General features: G+C 35.0%; 6 protein-coding genes across 8 annotated transcripts; 4 read left to right on the top strand and 2 right to left on the bottom strand.

Annotated features, from left to right (window-relative positions):
- Positions 1 to 1,926: 1,926 nt before the first annotated feature.
- Positions 1,927 to 3,578, top strand: LOC108852280 (transcription factor JUNGBRUNNEN 1-like). The gene is made up of 3 exons (XM_018625785.2): positions 1,927 to 2,156; positions 2,254 to 2,525; positions 3,144 to 3,578. The coding sequence occupies exons 1-3, from the start codon at positions 1,973 to 1,975 to the stop codon at positions 3,519 to 3,521; spliced, it is 834 nt and encodes a 277-aa protein (XP_018481287.1). The 5' UTR covers positions 1,927 to 1,972; the 3' UTR covers positions 3,522 to 3,578.
- A 1,199-nt stretch (positions 3,579 to 4,777) lies between these two features.
- Positions 4,778 to 6,397, top strand: LOC108851051 (probable pre-mRNA-splicing factor ATP-dependent RNA helicase DEAH2). The gene has a single exon (XM_018624483.2). It carries the CDS (start codon positions 4,968 to 4,970, stop codon positions 6,312 to 6,314), a length of 1,347 nt encoding a protein of 448 aa, XP_018479985.1. The 5' UTR covers positions 4,778 to 4,967; the 3' UTR covers positions 6,315 to 6,397.
- A 2,249-nt stretch (positions 6,398 to 8,646) lies between these two features.
- On the bottom strand, positions 8,647 to 9,793 carry LOC108851955 (uncharacterized). Of its 2 annotated transcripts, none has more exons than XM_057009799.1 (3): positions 9,506 to 9,793; positions 9,331 to 9,404; positions 8,647 to 9,000 (listed from the first exon to the last, which is right to left on the bottom strand). In XM_057009799.1, exons 1-3 carry the CDS (start codon positions 9,682 to 9,684, stop codon positions 8,684 to 8,686), a joined length of 570 nt encoding a protein of 189 aa, XP_056865779.1. In that variant the 5' UTR covers positions 9,685 to 9,793; the 3' UTR covers positions 8,647 to 8,683. The 2 variants fall into 2 exon arrangements, with proteins under 2 accessions (XP_056865779.1, XP_018480937.1); XM_018625435.2 differs by having other exon boundaries at positions 9,331 to 9,408; positions 9,507 to 9,790.
- A 751-nt stretch (positions 9,794 to 10,544) lies between these two features.
- LOC108849290 (uncharacterized) lies at positions 10,545 to 13,113 on the bottom strand. 2 transcript variants are annotated; one of them, XM_018622837.2, is made up of 8 exons: positions 12,799 to 13,113; positions 12,354 to 12,693; positions 12,086 to 12,274; positions 11,906 to 11,997; positions 11,711 to 11,770; positions 11,547 to 11,616; positions 11,257 to 11,460; positions 10,545 to 11,175 (listed from the first exon to the last, which is right to left on the bottom strand). In XM_018622837.2, exons 1-8 carry the CDS (start codon positions 12,945 to 12,947, stop codon positions 10,786 to 10,788), a joined length of 1,494 nt encoding a protein of 497 aa, XP_018478339.1. In that variant the 5' UTR covers positions 12,948 to 13,113; the 3' UTR covers positions 10,545 to 10,785. The 2 variants fall into 2 exon arrangements, with proteins under 2 accessions (XP_018478339.1, XP_018478340.1); XM_018622838.2 differs by having other exon boundaries at positions 12,808 to 13,112.
- A 443-nt stretch (positions 13,114 to 13,556) lies between these two features.
- Positions 13,557 to 16,924, top strand: LOC108853328 (defensin-like protein 58). Its single transcript, XM_018626753.2, has 3 exons — positions 13,557 to 13,647; positions 16,421 to 16,468; positions 16,750 to 16,924. The coding sequence occupies exons 1-3, from the start codon at positions 13,557 to 13,559 to the stop codon at positions 16,893 to 16,895; spliced, it is 285 nt and encodes a 94-aa protein (XP_018482255.1). The 3' UTR covers positions 16,896 to 16,924.
- LOC108853327 (AT-hook motif nuclear-localized protein 16-like) lies at positions 14,584 to 16,337 on the top strand. Its single transcript, XM_018626752.2, has 3 exons — positions 14,584 to 15,009; positions 15,340 to 15,785; positions 16,286 to 16,337. Exons 1-2 carry the CDS (start codon positions 14,636 to 14,638, stop codon positions 15,743 to 15,745), a joined length of 780 nt encoding a protein of 259 aa, XP_018482254.1. The 5' UTR covers positions 14,584 to 14,635; the 3' UTR covers positions 15,746 to 15,785; positions 16,286 to 16,337.
- Positions 16,925 to 17,591: the final 667 nt, after the last annotated feature.

The raw sequence follows: 17,591 nt of genomic DNA, 5'->3' as shown, positions 1-17,591 counted from the left end.
CTTTGAATGTCATATTAGATCAAATGGTAGCAAAGCTAAGTTATTGTCTGTCCTTTACTTTGATATTCTATTTCTCCTTGCTGTCGTTTTAAATTTCATCTAGGGCGATTCCAACTAACCCTTATAATTGTTTCCTTTTACTTTTTTTTCTCTCTGTGTTATTTGATAGATTAGCTTATCACAAAATGTGATCGTGCAGACGTCATCTTTACGCCATGCATGCTTTACTACAGAATCAATCAACCAATGCCCCGATCGGCAACTGTAATAAGAGTTGAGTAATTATGATTTATGAGTACCGTCGTCAGAAAATATGAAAATAACTACTGTTTATTATGTGTTCAGAAAATATGAAAATAACTACTGTTTACTATGTGTTTAAAATCTCTGGTATACATCACAAGGGATATAATGGAGCTTGACGAGTTTAAAACAGCATATACTACTAAGTTTAGGTGGCAAACCAAAACATTGAGATTATTTTCATACTTTTTATTGACCAAAATGTCATCAAGTTGAACTGATTTTTAATGTTTTTGTGGATGATTTCAGTAGCTTTTGTGGTGGGGAAGCAACTTTCTCGTATCTAGGATTATTCTTCTCTCTTCATATAGTATGAACTGTTGGTTTGAATTCGTCATACCAAGTCATAAATTAAGAAGAATGGTCCATGTGTGGATCTGTGAGTAGATAGGTGATCAATGATCAGTTTGTCGTATATCTTCCTTGCAAGAAACCTCTTGTGTATCTGTCCACCACATATACTAGCTATTGAATATTTTGAATTATAACAAAAAGTAGCACATCAAACTTCTTTTAACTAAGTCTGTAGCAAACACTTAGGAATGCAGAAGTTAATGATGATATGATAATTTTTATTATTCAATATATTTGGTTTACCATCGACGCTTGTATTTGGCTCCCCGGCTATCAATATAGTTGAGTCTACATATGGAGCTTTTTTTTTTTGAAAGCCAGATAGAGCTTATTTAAATCTTTATCTTTTGCTTTGTATGAGTGACCATCTTATTTCAATATATTTTACATCTTTTCAACATTTTGGAAATCTATAATATGGTCATACCACGTGAATTCAACAATACATGTATATCTATTGAACTTACGATTTTATTGATGACGTGATATAATTACTGTTACATAAACGTAACAACGTCATGTTTAAATTTCAATAATATTTTTTTCTTCTTGTCAGCAATATTACATCATCTATAATTAGTTGCAATCAACGATCTAATTATTTTCCATTTCTCCTTGACTTTTCTGCATACCAACAAATAGGACACCCATATAAGTTAAACTGCCCACTCCATATAACACCTATGTTCGTTTCCTTACTAAATTAATATAAAAACCATCTAAAATCTTGCTTTTTAAGAGATTTTTATTTTAATATAATATCTTTTGAAAAACAATACAATATATTTAAATACAACAAAAAAACACAAACTTTAAAACTAGTTTCGGAAGAGAATTTACAAAAAAAAAACACTGATAAATTAGTTTATGCTTTGCGTTCTCTGTTTATAGAAATAGATTTGTTAAGAACCAAACGTATATCATTCAAAACAAAATTATACTATTTTTAAATGACAAAGACCATGAGATATATGGACTAATAAATTGATATTTATGTAAATGGTTATAAATAAATTTTAATTAGTCATCATGAATATATCTGTACATAGTACTATATATGAATTTATTTAGTTGATATTAAAAGTTCCTACATATTTGGTGTATTTTATAATCGTAATATTGCCGACAAAAAAAAATCGTAATATTAAATTTCATTAAAATTTTGTGTGCATAATAATAGTCAAAGTCATTCGAAATTGACCGAGCACCAGTTGAACGGCATAAAAATACTCATTAGCATTTACCTATATATATGTATGGAGAACTCTTTATTCATAGACATGATTGGTGATATAAACAGGTTGATGTAGTGAAGATGAGTGGCCAAGGTAAGGATCATGAAGAAGATGATGAAGCAAAACTTCCTGGATTCAGATTTCATCCGACGGATGAAGAGCTTTTAGTGTATTATCTTCGAAGAAAAGTAGAGAACAAACCCATCAAACTCAAGCTTATTAAACAGATCGATATCTACAAGTTCGATCCTTGGGATCTTCCAAGTAAGTCTTTATATTAGATTACTCTTGTATATACATAATTCAAGTTCTCCATGAAGGATACAGATTAACATGAACATTTACTGTGGATTGTTATTAGGAGTGAGCAATGTTGGGGCAAAGGAGTGGTACTTTTTCTGCATGAGAGGCAGGAAATACAAGAACAGCGTTAGACCAAACCGGGTCACTGGTTCAGGTTTCTGGAAAGCCACCGGTATAGATAAACCGGTGTACTCCAATCTTGACTGCGTCGGTTTAAAGAAATCTCTAGTTTACTATCTTGGTTCAGCTGGTAAGGGCTCCAAAACCGATTGGATGATGCATGAATTCCGCCTCCCCTCCTCATCCGAGTCGCCAACTCAACAAGCAGCAGTAAGTTTAGGTTATTTTTGAATATATTAGTGCTCCATGTTATTGATTTAAATGGTCTTATGAGCAAATTAAGAAACCGGTTTATTTAATCAAGAACAGTATGCATCATCATACTCAACTATCTTGTCCATTCTTAATGAGTCAATTTTCTTATATTCGTGGTGTTAAATGGTTTAAAAAGTCAGTCACGAATGCACATTTCCATACGATGTATTGATCACATATTCTAGCTTTTTCGTGAAAACGGGACCAACTATTGTTAATATTTAAATTAGACTCTAGACTTCATTTTTTAATTTTATACTTAACAAAAAATCATGAGAATAAATTCTATTTTATTTTTCTAAAAGTACATGAAAATGTCCACAATAGTCTAATTATCTGTTTCCTTTAATACCGTTTAATTAATGGAAAATAAACTTTGGGTATAGTAATGTGTCCATCCATTAAAATTTGATATTTGGTTTGAGTCAACAAAATCATAAAATATCATCCATTAGTTTTATGTATTTTTCTTTGAATAAAAACCATAATATAAAAAAAGCATCATGCAATCATTAATGGCTTTCAGATATTACAGTTGGAGACTTTTTTTATGGGTCCATCTTGCTTTCGCAGGAAGTATGGACACTATGCAGAATCTTCAAACGAGTCACACATCATCGAAACCCAACCATCGTACAACCAAACCGTAGACCGGTTATCACCTTAACCGACTCGGGTTCTAAGACGAGCAGCTTAGATTCCGATCACACCAGCCATCACGTCGTTGAATCCTTGTCCCAAAAGCTACATGAGCCGCAGCTTCAGCCACAAACGCAGAATCCTTACTGGAACCAGTTAACTACGGTTGGTTTTAATCAACCGACATATAATACTTGTCATGAAAACAACTTCCTGAATCTCTGGAACATCAACGGTGGAGATTTCATCGGTGATGCAACAAGTTGGGATGAACTAAGATCTGTTATAGATGGAAACACTAATCACTTGTAATAACTTTTTTATCTCCTACTTCGGGAGATGTTTATTTTCTTGCACGTTTGGATACTACTAATGTTAGATACATATCAATCGCCATCTTGTTCCATAAAATACGTTCATAAATATTCTTCAAATTAGTCTGAATCAATGAGAAAACATAGCCTGCTGTAGAAGAAGAAATATGTTCTAACAGCAAAGAAAAACACAAATATATTAAATTTACTGTGACAGTAATTTATAAACATGGGTCTTACTATGTTCATTTGACTCAATCCACAAATAGTTGGATAAAACAATGTAAAAATACCCAAAACTATAAAAAATTTGTAGTAAAACTACTCGACTGCAGACTGATCAAATGAGTGATAGAGGCTCACCAAATCTGTAACATAGACTGGTATATAAGTACATGAAGAAATATAATCACCAGGTCGAAAATCATGAACTTCACTTATTATGTTTGAATGTTGGCTCATTGTCTTGTCACTTAATCGATGTCTTCGATATTTACTACATACACGACCAGACTTATCTTTTAGCGTGGGTGTCCTCAGCCGATATATGCAAAATCCTAGGGTGTCTCATGGCACAGCATTGAAGCAGAATATGAGATATCTTCGTGGTACTTGCTCTCTAGGACTACATTACCCATGCAAGACATGTACAAAAATGTTGCTCTATAGTGATAGTTCTCATAATATTGATATTGATGTGTTAAATAAAACAAGAGATAATAGCATTGTCTTTTTGTGAAGTTGAATTCATGACTGCAATAGAGGCAGCAAAACAGGCGATTTGGTTACAAGAACTTTTGAGTGTGGCTGTCGGAGAAGAAAGCAAGAAGGTGGTTATCATAGTCTGACAATAAATCTGCGATTGCGCTGTCTAAAAATCTTGTGTTCCATGGTCGGAGTAAGCATATATATAGAAGATTTCATTTTATACGAAAATGTGTCGAGAACGAGCAAGTTGAGGTGTAGATCATATTCGGAGTGAGTAAAGCGCGGACATTCTTACCAATTTACTTGGAAGAGCAAAATTCAAGGAGATGAGGGACCTTATTGGAGTTCAAGATGTGTGTGATGACAAGTTCAAGCTTAAGAGAATAAATGTTGGATAAGCTTGAGACACAAGTTTCTTTTTCTTATTAAGATTATGTTTATCTTTAGGAATAGGAAATATGATAATACTGATGGTTATAGGAATTGTTGTGACCTATATATATTTGGATGCATCGTGTGATGCAATGTGTGTGAATTCTACAAGTTGTGATTTTTATTGAGAACTTAGAAAAAGAAAAATTATAGTTTTGTTGAAAGGAAATTTTCTAATTTTTTTCCCAAAATACACTCTTGAAAAAAAAAAATCAAAATAGGGTTTGGTGACTATAAATACAGCAACAACGAGGAGGAGTTGGTGTAGATTGTTTTTTGTTTGGTTTGTTTGTTTGTTGAATAGATGGAGTCGTGCATCGATATGATGGTGAAGAAGAATTCAGGTGCTAGGTATTGCGAAGAAGAACGTAGGAATCTACCAGTCTGGGTGCAAAAAGAAGAGTTTGTCCGAACTTTGAAGGAGAATCAGATGGTGTTGGTGACGGGTGAGACCGGTAGTGGTAAAACAACGCAGATCCCACAGTTTGTTTTAGAATCAGTGATGGATGAAAACTCTAGCGCTTCTGATCAGTGGTTGGTTGGGTGCACGCAGCCTCATCGAGTTGCAGCCATGTGCGCTGCACGTCGTGTGGCTGAAGAGATGGATGTAAAGATGGGGGAAGAGGTCGGTTACACAGTCCGTTTCGAGGATTGCAGTAGCCCCCGAACGGTGCTCAAGTACCTGACTGATGTAATGCTTCTCAGGGAAGCTATGGTGGATCCGCTCCTTTTGAGATACAAAGTGATTATCCTTGACGAATTTCATGATAGAAGTTTAGCCACAGATTTACTTGTTGCTATTCTTAACCGCACCTTGTTTAGGCGACCTGATCTTAAGCTTGTTGTGATGAGTGCAACCCTAGAGCGTTTGAAGCAAAAGTATTTTAGTGATGCAGATGCGCCTCTCATCAAAGTCCCTTGTGGTAGGCTCCTCCATCCAGTGGAGATCTTGTACACCCGAGAACCTGTGATGGACTATCTCGAGACTGCCATAAGCAAAGTTATCGAGATTCACATGTGTGAACCAACAGGTGACGTTCTTGTTTTCTTGACCGGGGAAGAAGAGATTGAACATGCTTGCAGCAGAATTGTCAGTAGTCTTGGAGATCAAGTCACCGTTGTGCCCTTGTATTCCTCTCTTCCACCAGCTTTGCAACAAAAGATCTTCGATCCTACACCACCACCACATTCAGTGAGAAAGATCATCGTCTCCACCAACGTTGCTGAGACTTCTTTGTCTATGGACGGGATTGCTTATGTGGTTGATCCTGGTTTCTCCAAGCAAAAGAACTGTTGTTTCTTCACTGCTAACGAGATCTGGTCGGTGTCCCGAATATCAAAAGCAAGTGCTTACCAGAGAGCAGGACGTGCCGGTAGGAAATGTTTTAGGCTCTACACTGAGAAGACTTTCAATGACTTACCGGCTTGGGAGCTTCCTGAGATATTTAGATCAAACCTTGTTAAAACAGTTTTGACTTTGATGAGGCTAGGGGTGAGGGAAGTGACAGATTTTGAATTTATAGATTTTCCTTCCCCTCAAATGCTCTATCGGGGCTTGGAGGATTTGTTTCATCTAGGAGCAATAGATGACCAAGGTAACCTGACAAATATAGGCCACATGATGGAGACGAGTTTGGAAGAGCCACTTTGATTTTTTTTTATAAAGTTCTTTTCATAAAATTTTTTTTTGTTGCTGAGAGATACCAAAATATATGAAAATTATTATAAGCCCGTAGCGTCAAGTTTTATTTAATAAACTAGATTTTGACCCGCCCTTAAAAGGGCGGGTATATGTTTTGTTTTACATTTAAAAAAAAATAATTTTAATATATGTATTTTAGTTATATTTATGTTTTTTATTATATAGTATTTTTTTAATGATTAATAAGATGTTTTAATCAATACTATTAAATTTGGAACATGTCCAATTGATATTAGTTGAGTTCAATTTAAAATATACCCGTCTTGATAAAAAACAGGAACATGACCTATTGATATATATGCGATCCAACTATTTTAATACAATTATTAAAATCTTTTATTAATAATTTAAAAATATTATATAATGAAAACACAAATTTTAAATTTATAAAAATATAAGACAGAAAATATACCCGCCCTTTAAAGACGGATCAAAATCTAGTCAATACTATTAAAATAAGAACATGACCTATTGATATAAGTGTGGTCCAACTATTTTAACACAATTATTAAAATCTCTTATTAATATTTTAAGAGAAATATTATGCAAAGAAAAACACAAATACAACTAAAAACACAAATATAATATATTTTTTTAAAATGTAAAAGAAAAAATATATCCGCACTTAAAATATCTGGTATATTTTTTGTTTCTGAGAGGGCGAGTATATTCTGTTTTATAATATATTTTATAGAAATTTAATTTAATTTTATATTTGTGTCTTTATTTATAATTATATTTGTGTTTTTTGTAAGCATATTTGTGTTTTCTTATTATATTTGCGTAAAAGCTTTAAAAAAAGAAAAATTATTACTAAAAAAAAAGTCTTCAAGATTTCAAAAAATTATATATGGTCGTTTTTGTTAAGTAACAAATCGAAGAGAAAAAAATGATTCTTGGAATGTTCGTGCACCATTTGCATGTTTATTTAATTTTAGCTTTGTTTGATTAAATAAAATATATGGAAGCAGTTACAAAAGTGGAAAAGCCGATTATCGGGGGAAGTTAAAGGTGGTTATATCCACAATATCAATATATATATATATATATATATATATATATCAATGTAGTTATATTTAAAATGTATATATTATTGAAATTTTAAATTTGACATAACTTACTATCAATTGGACATGTTGAAGAATTAATAGAATAGATATTTTTTTGGACAAATAAATGTTATTAAATTTATTTATCGATTTGTTAACTTTGAGTTTATATAAATTGTTTTTTCATAATGAAGATAGCTTCTCAAATGGCAATAATTACAAATTCAAGTTCAAGTGTTCGCCTTCTGTTTCATACTTGGGCATTTCCTTGCTGGTTCTGTAACGAGATGATTCTCTCCATCAATTTCCTACTACACTTGTTAAAATTAAACTCATAAAACTAATGAAAGAAATACACAAATAATAAAGAATGAGAAATAGATAGATAGCACTCAAACAAAAGGTAAAGCTGTGGAAGGATGATTTAAAGGCCTAAATTAGGATTGTTTCCAGCGAGGATAAGAGAGATCTCCCCTCCAGACCACAACTAAACGCTTGGTTAAACATCATACGTGTTTGAAAGGTCGAGACAAATGGGAACCACGAGCAGAACGCAACGGGAAAGAATATGAGCATTCCCATTCCTGCATCATAGAGCCTTGCTACTAGTGAACGGATTGACTTCCACATCCCAGTTCGCTTTATGATTGGCTTCCAAGCACATGCAATCTAACAACAAAGAGAGGATTACATCGTTAAAAACTTAGACCTCACGCAAGAGATTAGATACTACAGGAGTGCAACTTACAGAGATGATTCCCCATCATGTTGGTATAAAAGCCATACACTAGCGAATATGTCTGTCAAAACTTTTGACTGATATTGTATCTACTTAATCTTCATCAAAACTTTACAAGCAATATTTAAACCAATCTAGAAAACACCTACACTCTTCTTATCTACACAACTGTGAAGTTGATTATTCATCACTCACGGATAAGAGCATATTATTTATGTTATTGAGGAGGGGAGATTGTTTTGTCCTACTCATGCATACTCTGTCTCCAAAATCTGACCGTTAGAAGATTTGAAAGATGGGCTTGAAGGGAGGAGGACATTTACCATCTTGGACTTCACTTAGTCTGTTTGAATGTTGGCGCATTGTCTTGTCACTTACAGTTTAAACTAATTTGGTTTACTATGCACTTGGGAAGATGGTAAAACATGAAGATCCTATTGTCTTTCATTCTCTATGATCTTCCTATTCAAATAACAAGTAACACACATATGTATGAAAGAAACGATTATGTTCATTATTGTAACACATACTTATGGGAAGAGTTGAACATAGCCAGTCAAAATAGCAATCCCAAGGATCAACAAAGGTGGAAGGATTACAAAGGCACCAATGGTAGCAAAGAAAACAGAGTCATTCCTCTGAGAGACCTCGTTAAGGTAGCTTTGCCTCTTGATGTTCCTTTTCTGAGAAGTGGTTAAGAACTTAGGACTCACTTTCTTCAGGTTCTTCCCCAAGGGGATGGTGAAATCATCGTCTCTGTCACCAACAAGCCCAGCCAACTGATCACGAACTGTTAGTCCCCTCAAGCCACCACCACCACCACCACCACCACCATCACTCAAGTAACCTGATGAATTCAAATATAAACCATAAGTGATTAAACTATTTATTTTGAAATTCTCAAAGAGTAAATAGTACTCACGTTTACTATCTAACCTATTTTTTTGATATTCTTACGTCGTGCCGTTCAACTAACGATTCCGTTTAGCAGGCTAAACCTAAACATCGTTAGTTTTAACTTTTACGGTGTAAAATTCTCGATTTATTTTATTAAATTCAAACACCAAGAGAGTAAGTAACGATGTTTAACACTTAACCTAATGTTCGATAATCCAATTAATACCTAAACATTTTAATAACTCAAGTCTCAAAATAAGTAAGCAGGCGTGTACCGTACCGTCGCTGGTGGAAGTAAGCTGTTCTAGGAGATCTAGCTGTGTCCGTGCTGATGATGATGATGAAGAAGAAGAAGAACCTTCAATGAATCAAATCGACTGTTATCAGAATAACTCAATTTGATATAGGGAAACAAGAATCAGACAGCAGCGATACTTGTCGGATTGGTTTTATTACCGGAGGAAGAAGGATCGTTGTCGTTTTCGGTGACACCGCTTTGGCTCAGCTCAGAACGGAGGCGAGGAGGAGAGAGTTGGAGAAGGAGGTGTCTCTGTTTTGATCGAGATGATGAAGAAGAAGAAGAAGGGTTTGAGATTGGGTGAAGAGAAGCGGGGAAGAGATTCAATGCCATCATCGGAGCTGAGAAAGGCTCTCACACTTTCGACTTCTTCTGAGATTCCAAGTTCCACATTTCTTTGTTTGAGAGGTCAAGAAAATTTTGAAATTATTATTTTGGAAAAATTAGCGAAATTACTCCGCCTGGTATCGAACCCGGGTTTTATAGACTAGCCCATTATTTTGTGTGTCCAATTGTTTTTATATGTTAATGTTTGATTGAATTCAACAATGGTAATTGGTAAATGATGAGGGTAATGTTTTTAAAGTTTTTTTTTTTACTATTAAAATAGACGTCAATAACAAAATAAATTCCATGCATATTTTTGTTTGAGCATTATTTCACTTTCCGCAAGTTTGTTAACTTTGTTTACCTTAAATAAATCTCAGAATTTAATTAATTATGAATCACTAAACTTGGGATGATGTTTCTCACTTGGCAAGAACCAAGTCTAGTGACTATGATACTCTGAGTCAATGTAGCTCTGTGAATCACTATGAGAGAGCTTGCAGTTCTAATTCAGGTGTGATCCTGAAGCAGAGAAACGTCCTAGAATGAGTCAGGTTGGGCGGATGCTTGAATCAGATGAACACCCTTTTCGCTAAGTTGTTTATATGTTTTGGTGTCTCTTACCTCAGCATCTCAATCACTCACTTGAATATGACAAGTAAAAGAAACCGATTCAAACTTAAAGTCACACTGCAAGTTTATCTTGATGAGCAACAAAGTCATGACAAAAGAGCAGAGACCTAATAAATAATAACCTAATTATATAGTAGGGGACAAAACGAAAGCACATAAACATTGAACAAATAAGATCTCTCATTTTGCGTGTTTTCATGTTTCAGAAGTAGATTTTAGAGAGCATAATCCAGGACTAATAAAATCTAAACCTGCAAAATAGAAGTCCCAGGACAAATAAGATCTCTCAAATATAGTTATTAGGCTTTACATTAGCTCATTAACATTGCACAAATGGTTCAGGTGTGAACCAGGCGGGCTGGGTTCCATATATTATGGATTCTTTCACTTTTGTTTCTTCTTGACTAGAATCAAATGTATTAACATTCTTCATATGATTTCAAATTAACATCAAGAAAACCAAACTTTTATTTGATTTCATTCCATGAGAACGTAACCATTTGGATCATGTACTAACATTCTACTACTAGCCGTGCGTTCAATATTCTGAGGAACTTTCTGGAAAACCTGAGCATGAGACTCGGCTTCTCGCTGAAACTTCTTGACCATTTCATCAAGCTCTTGTTTTCTAATCTCCACGTTCTCTTCTGCCTCTGGCTCCTTGAGTCCAAGGTAGAGCAGAGCTCCGACCACTAGAACAAAACCTGAGAAGAAAAGAATGGCTGAGAAAAGCGCAAAGGCTTGTGGAGAATCTGCAGCTCCTGGTATGCCATCTACGTTTATCCCAAATAGACCAGTCACTATTGTCAGCAAAAGACCAACTCCTCCAAAGATTCCTAGGTTGTGTGTAACCGTGAGGCTTCGATCCTAGTCAAAGTTAATAGATTGATTAAGCTAACTAATCTAGAAGACTTGGAGAGTTAGTTATGTACTTATGTTATTGTTTACCTGTAACCATGCTCGAACTGTGTTTTGCATTACGTCTTGGATAGTGAATAAACGACCACGGACAGCTTCTTGTTCATTGATCATGTCGCGTGTGCTCTTTCTTATTCCTTCAAGCAAGCCTTTTGCTGTATTGCCTTTTAGTTGCTGAAGCAGCTCGAACACAATCTCTTCTCTAGCATGAAGCGACCATTTCACTCTTATAACCTGAGACAAAGATATCAAAAGGGAAATGATGAACAGATGATCTGGATCTCGTCCATGATGATCAAGCAAGGAAGAAAGTATTTTACCTGGGTGGAAAGCCTTCTGATTTCTTGATTCAAGATTATAGTAAACAGATTTAGATCCTCGTACATTCTCCTGTTTTCAAGAGAAAAATCCATGCTCAATCAGAGGGCTAATGAGTTGTTAAGTAATAGTGTAATAAGATAAAGAGTAGGTACAGTTGAAGTACTTGTTCATAAACATCAACTCAACTTCATCTGCTGCGCCAAATATATACTTCCTAAATAGCCTACGTATCAAAGAGATTATGGATATCACCAAAATGTTCAAATATCTTGATAAAGAGATAGTTAAATTACAACTGTATGTTTTGTTATAGGCTTGCAGATAGTTTAGATTCAGGGAGGGAAGATAGTTAGTTTACCTATCATCCCAGCGAGCAAGACGGCATGTAAGATGTGCTATTAGTTCATGAATGGTTCTTGGAATGCAGGCTCCACCAGCAATTAGCATTTCCTGGTAAGACACAATGCATCCATCATCTTAGACTAACCAAAGAGAGACCTAGAAAGAAAAAAATGAGTTTAGATGAGAAGAAACAAACCTGGACTTCTGTAATACCTAACACACTAATGTTCGAGGCAAACCCCTTAACGTGCAATGCAGTCACTGCAAAATTCTGTGACTGCCATGACCTCAAGACAATGGGAATGTCATCTTCTTCGATAAAAGGATCACCAACTGATTGCCCCAACAGCTCAAACAACAGCCCACCAGCTACTCTAACAGGAACCTATCAACCATATAACAAACAAACTTGATCTACTTCAGCTACAAACCAACAAAGATGTTAAGATTTTTATTTATTTAACCTCATAGAAGATATGTTTCATCCGTTCACTAATCAACTTGCTCTCATCCCTCAGAGCAACGCTAACAGCCGGATGCAACCACTGCGCCTCACGCAGCCACAAAGCAACACCTCGATGGCTAGCATCCACGTGGCACCACCACGTTGGACCCGCGAGTGGCCGTTCCCAGTAAGGAGCAGCCAGCTCAGCAACAGTGGCTTCTCCATCAACATTCTGCGCTGACCAGTCACCATCAACCTTCACTGTCTGAACAAGCTCAGAGAGCCTATCCCAACCAATTGGTCTCCAATAACTCCTCGAGTGCTCCTCTTCTTCTTCTTCTCTAAATTCATGTTTCTTCCTATCACCACCACAAGAACAACAAGAAGAACACTGTTCACAGTTAGTTAAGATAGTCCACAAGAGAAAGCCCATTAAGCAATTAAACACTGATAAAGTTAGTAACTTATGATACGTTAAGGTATAAAGGGAATCTCCTCCTTGACACTGAAGAAGGCTTCTGGTGTGGTACTTGGTTGACTTACGACGAGCTTGATGAAACTCGAAGGCGCATATAAGACCATCCCTCCAGAGGTTGTTGTGATTCGCATTCATTACTTCCAATCAAGTTTCCATACCTCAGAATCAATTGGAGAGAGATATAGAGGAGAATTTTGAAAGCAATTGGAAGCAAACGCAGCTCAATTCGCCAGAGAACTTGTGCACCGATTCAAGTTTGTTTTAATCAGAGTGGAGAAGAAGATGAAGAAGACGAAGCAGGCGAGCAGCACAAACAAACACGTGTATACATCAGCACACGTGTGTTACCATATTTGGGCCTTAATGGACCTTCTTCTCTCTACCATTAGCCCAAAAATTCGATTTCTCATCTTTCTTCCAATTTTGTAATTTTAGATTTTAGAAAATCTTTTGACCAACAAAAAAAAAAGAAGATTTTTAGAAAATCATTTTTGAGAAAAAAATCTAACACAACTGTAATATATTTTCTATCTTATTTAAAATGGAAATCTATATCAGATTTTTTTTTATTTTTCTTTATGACATGTGTAGAATTCAAAAAATTCTGAACTTTTTTGTTGTTGACCATATCTCTTAATAAATAACTTTGTAGAAATTAAAGACTAGCTACTTTGACCAAGAATCATATAAATTAAGCATTTCTGATTTTTTTTCTTCCACAGCAAAATTGATAGGAAGAAAATAATGAATACCAAAAAAAATTTTGTGATGTTTTTTCTTGTAGTGGTACTAGCAACATCGTCGTTGTCCAACTCAAATGTTTTAGCCTCACCGGGTATATTGTTAATGTTCATGTTCATTTTTCTTTGATCATTTTATGAATACTTTTTTGAATGTTTCGTTTTTGAAAATATAAATTTGTTAAACCGATGTATGTATATGTGTGCGTAGATATTTATTTTTCTTTAACTTGGTTTTATTTGTGCAGTTATCAATTATGGGGATGGATATAACTATTGCATAAGATATTGTACAAAAGATTTTTTCGAAGTTGAATGCCAAGCTGAGTGCAAACAAATGGGTTATTCGACAGGGTGGTGTCTTGGTTATGCACCACAATTTCAGTGTTGTTGCAAAAAATGATAGAAATTAATCATTTTTCTAGACAACCGGTTATTGAGGGATTAGTAATGTTATTCTATAATAATATAAAAATATTTTATATGTTCTTGTTTGCTCTTCAATAAAATAATCAAATTATATTTACGCTTATTGTGCTTCTATCATCATATATACCTTTTTGAAAACTCCCGTAAAATAATTATTCTTATTTAGGCATTTGTAACTTATTAAATATATATCTTTTAAAAAAAATCCCCGTAATTTGTATACTCATTTTTAGATTTAAATTCCAAATTTTGGTGCACAAAAAAAAAAATTCCAAAATTTTGAGCCCTATAAACTTTAATCAGTCACTGGACCAATGTGTTTCACCTAATTGGAGCAATTGTTTTTGTGGTTCTCTACTCCCAATCAGTATTTTATTTAGATTTGGTCACAAAAGATATAACTTGGTTGTGAATAGCTACAAGATGCTTAAATATTATTATGAATCAATATTTGAATTAAATAATAATGTCATGAATCATCTGTTGGGAAGTAGGCTGCCAGAAAGCAATTTAATATGTTAATTATTAATCACAATTTTGATGACAACTTAACCATCGCCTACTCTTCACAATCATACTTTTGGCATCTCTAACACATAATCTCCTTACTTAAAACACTATAACGCCTTACAAAATTTGTGAATCTTCATAACAATGGCTGGAGGAAATATGGCTCTAACTCCAACCTTTGTAGGATCTAAGTCAATGCCAATTAGAAACCATGAAGCAGCAGAGAGAGCCAATAACAACAACAACCTGAGAGCGTTACCAAAACCGGTTCAACCAGTTTCATCAGTCGAAGGAGAGATGGCTAAAAGGCCAAGAGGTAGACCAGCTGGCTCCAAGAACAAACCAAAACCACCAATCATTGTGACTGAAGATAGTCCAAACTCCCTCAGAGCTCATGCCCTTGAGATCAACTCAGGTAACGACATATATGAGACTTTATCAGATTTTGCTAGAAGGAAACAAAGAGGACTCTGCATACTTAGTGCCAATGGTTGCGTCACCAATGTGACATTAAGACTGTAAGTGAGACTAGCCCAATGGGCCAACGGAAGACTGATCAAGAGAAGAGCCCAATCCAGCAAGATCAAAGGAAGCAGCAAAAGATGATCTAGAGTGAGACAAAACAGAGGAGCTGCAGCAGTACGGTAAAGGAGACGCTCCTCTGCTCTAACAGATTTGATGTTCTGCTTGACTCACCTCTGACAGCTGTAGTCAGTGGATAAGATCTTGCTGTAACGTCTAGATTGTTCCTAGACTCTCCATATATGTAATCAAAGCTCCATTGTAAACGTTAAGCAAAATAAGAGAAAGTTCAGTCTATTGCTCTCTCTGTCCTGTTCTTTATAAAGACAGCCAGCTTCATCAGGAGCTATTGTGACATTACATGGACGTTTTGAAATCCTCTCATTCTTTGGTTCAATCTTGCCTCCGCCAGCACTGCTTGGTATAATTGGTATGACCATTTACTTAGCCCGGCCTCAAGGACAGGTTGTTGGTGGTGGACTTGTTGGTGGGCTAATATCATCTGGACCTGTTGTTATCATGGCTGCATCTTTCATGAATTCTGTGTTTGATCGTCTTCCTCTAGATGATGATGAAGTTGCTTCTATGCAGAACCAGCAGTACTATCATAATGCAAGACTACGTCCTTTAGATGACATTCATGGATTGCCTCAAAACCTGATCACTAATGGAATCTCTGGCTCTGATATTTACTCTTGGGGTCCTGCACAGCGTGCTATGTCCAAACCTTAATATCATCCCTCGTCTGATCTCCATGCATGGTTCATCATATGTAAGTGCCTAGTAATTGTTAATGAACTTGAGCATAATCCTCTAATTTAATAAAAATGTATCAGTGTTTTTATGATTAATCCCAAGGGAATGTTCTTCACTAATACCAAATATTAATGCATGCATATCTAGTAATGATCTAATTTTTTCTAACATTAACTTTTGCATTAAACTGTAGTGACTGCAATATTTTAGTCAAAGATACAAGTGGCTCATTTGTATAATTGTAGTAATTGTAATATATTTTATATCATATTAAAAAATGGAAATCTCTATTAGATTCTTGATTTTTTTTTGACATGTGTAAAAGTCTAAGATTTTCTGAGATTTTTTGTTGTTGTTGGACATATCTCTTAATGAATAAAATGTGTAGAAATTTAATATTACTTTTGATCAAGAATCATATAAATAAAACATTTCGACTTCTTCTTTTTTCACACCAAAATTGACAGAAAAGAACAATGAATTTCGGAAAACCTTTTGTGATGTTTTCTTTTGTAGTGGTATTAGCAACGTCGTCGTTATCCAACGTTTTAGCTTCACGGGGTATGTTATAAATTGTTTATCTATCTTTTGATCATTTTTAAGAATAGTTTATCATGAATACCACAAAAACTTGTCTCGTTTTTTTTGTAGTGATGTTGGCAAATCCATTGTCCAATTCCACCGAACTGGCTTCATCGGGTATGTTTTAGTTTTATCATATTTTGGTCATTCTAAAGATAAATGTTGATTTACATATAATTTTTAGGGGGAAAAAATTTGTAAAACCGACTTAGATGCATATGGGTACGTTTAAGTATAAATGTATAATTTTTAGAATAACAAGAGTATGCTAGTCTTCGACTCTTCGTACATCACATTATATTCTCAACTAAACATTTGGTTTCCCATTTCCCACATTTTTTTGAATACATTTGTTTCATAATTGATTTCCTTTAACATAAGTTGAACATGTGTTGCAGGCGTCGAGGCAACGCCATCTCAGGTTCACATTTGCTATAAACGTTGTTCACGAACTTACGGAGTTTATCAATGCTACGATGACTGTCTAAGCAAAGATTATGATAATGGAAATTGCGAGTATAACGGACTTTGTTGCTGCACATAATGATAAAAAGTCGTCACCTTTCTAGTAATCTGGCAATTTGAGCGTTTGAGTTATGCTATTTTTATATCAAAAGGTTATACTTTTCTAATAGCAGATTTATGTAAACCGTTCAATGACTTTCGTTATTTCTCTTGACGATTGTGTTTTTCACAAACTAAAAATAGTATCAACCTTGTGCGATGCAAATCCCATCTCCAAAGACTACTGTAACCAAAGAAAGAAAGTAAGTTCACTGATTAATTGAAACATGAAAATCAAGAAAATGTCAGAAACAAAGCAAGAACCGGATGAAGAAAAAGCTTAAAATGGGTTTTGGGCTCAGAGACAGAGAAAGAAACAAGGGATTTGATGTATGGCCCGTCAGATTTATGAAACTAAACTCCAAGAAACAAAAGAACCATCGCTTGTCTTCTTCCACGTTGATAAACAATTCTGAGGTTCTGCTATAGGAAAAAAAAGAAACATATATACATTTAACATTTAACATTTTACCAAAAAAAAAGAAACATATATACGTACACAGCCAAGGCTATGTAGCAAAGATCGCTCTCGAGGTTACCTGGATCAAGGGAAAGTGATGCTCATGAGAAACCCAAGGAATAACCACAGTATTTTCCAAGAGAAAAAGGAGAGTTCTCGAGCTCCACGTCGTAATCAGCGTGTATGTTTCGAGGGTGAAAAGGGACGGTGGATTTT

Source organism: Raphanus sativus, chromosome 4 (genome assembly GCF_000801105.2).
Source record: "Raphanus sativus cultivar WK10039 chromosome 4, ASM80110v3, whole genome shotgun sequence".
Classification (NCBI taxonomy): Eukaryota; Viridiplantae; Streptophyta; class Magnoliopsida; order Brassicales; family Brassicaceae; genus Raphanus; species Raphanus sativus.
The sequence above is the reverse complement of the archived record's forward strand: the minus strand, read 5'-3'. Positions and strand labels throughout refer to the sequence as shown.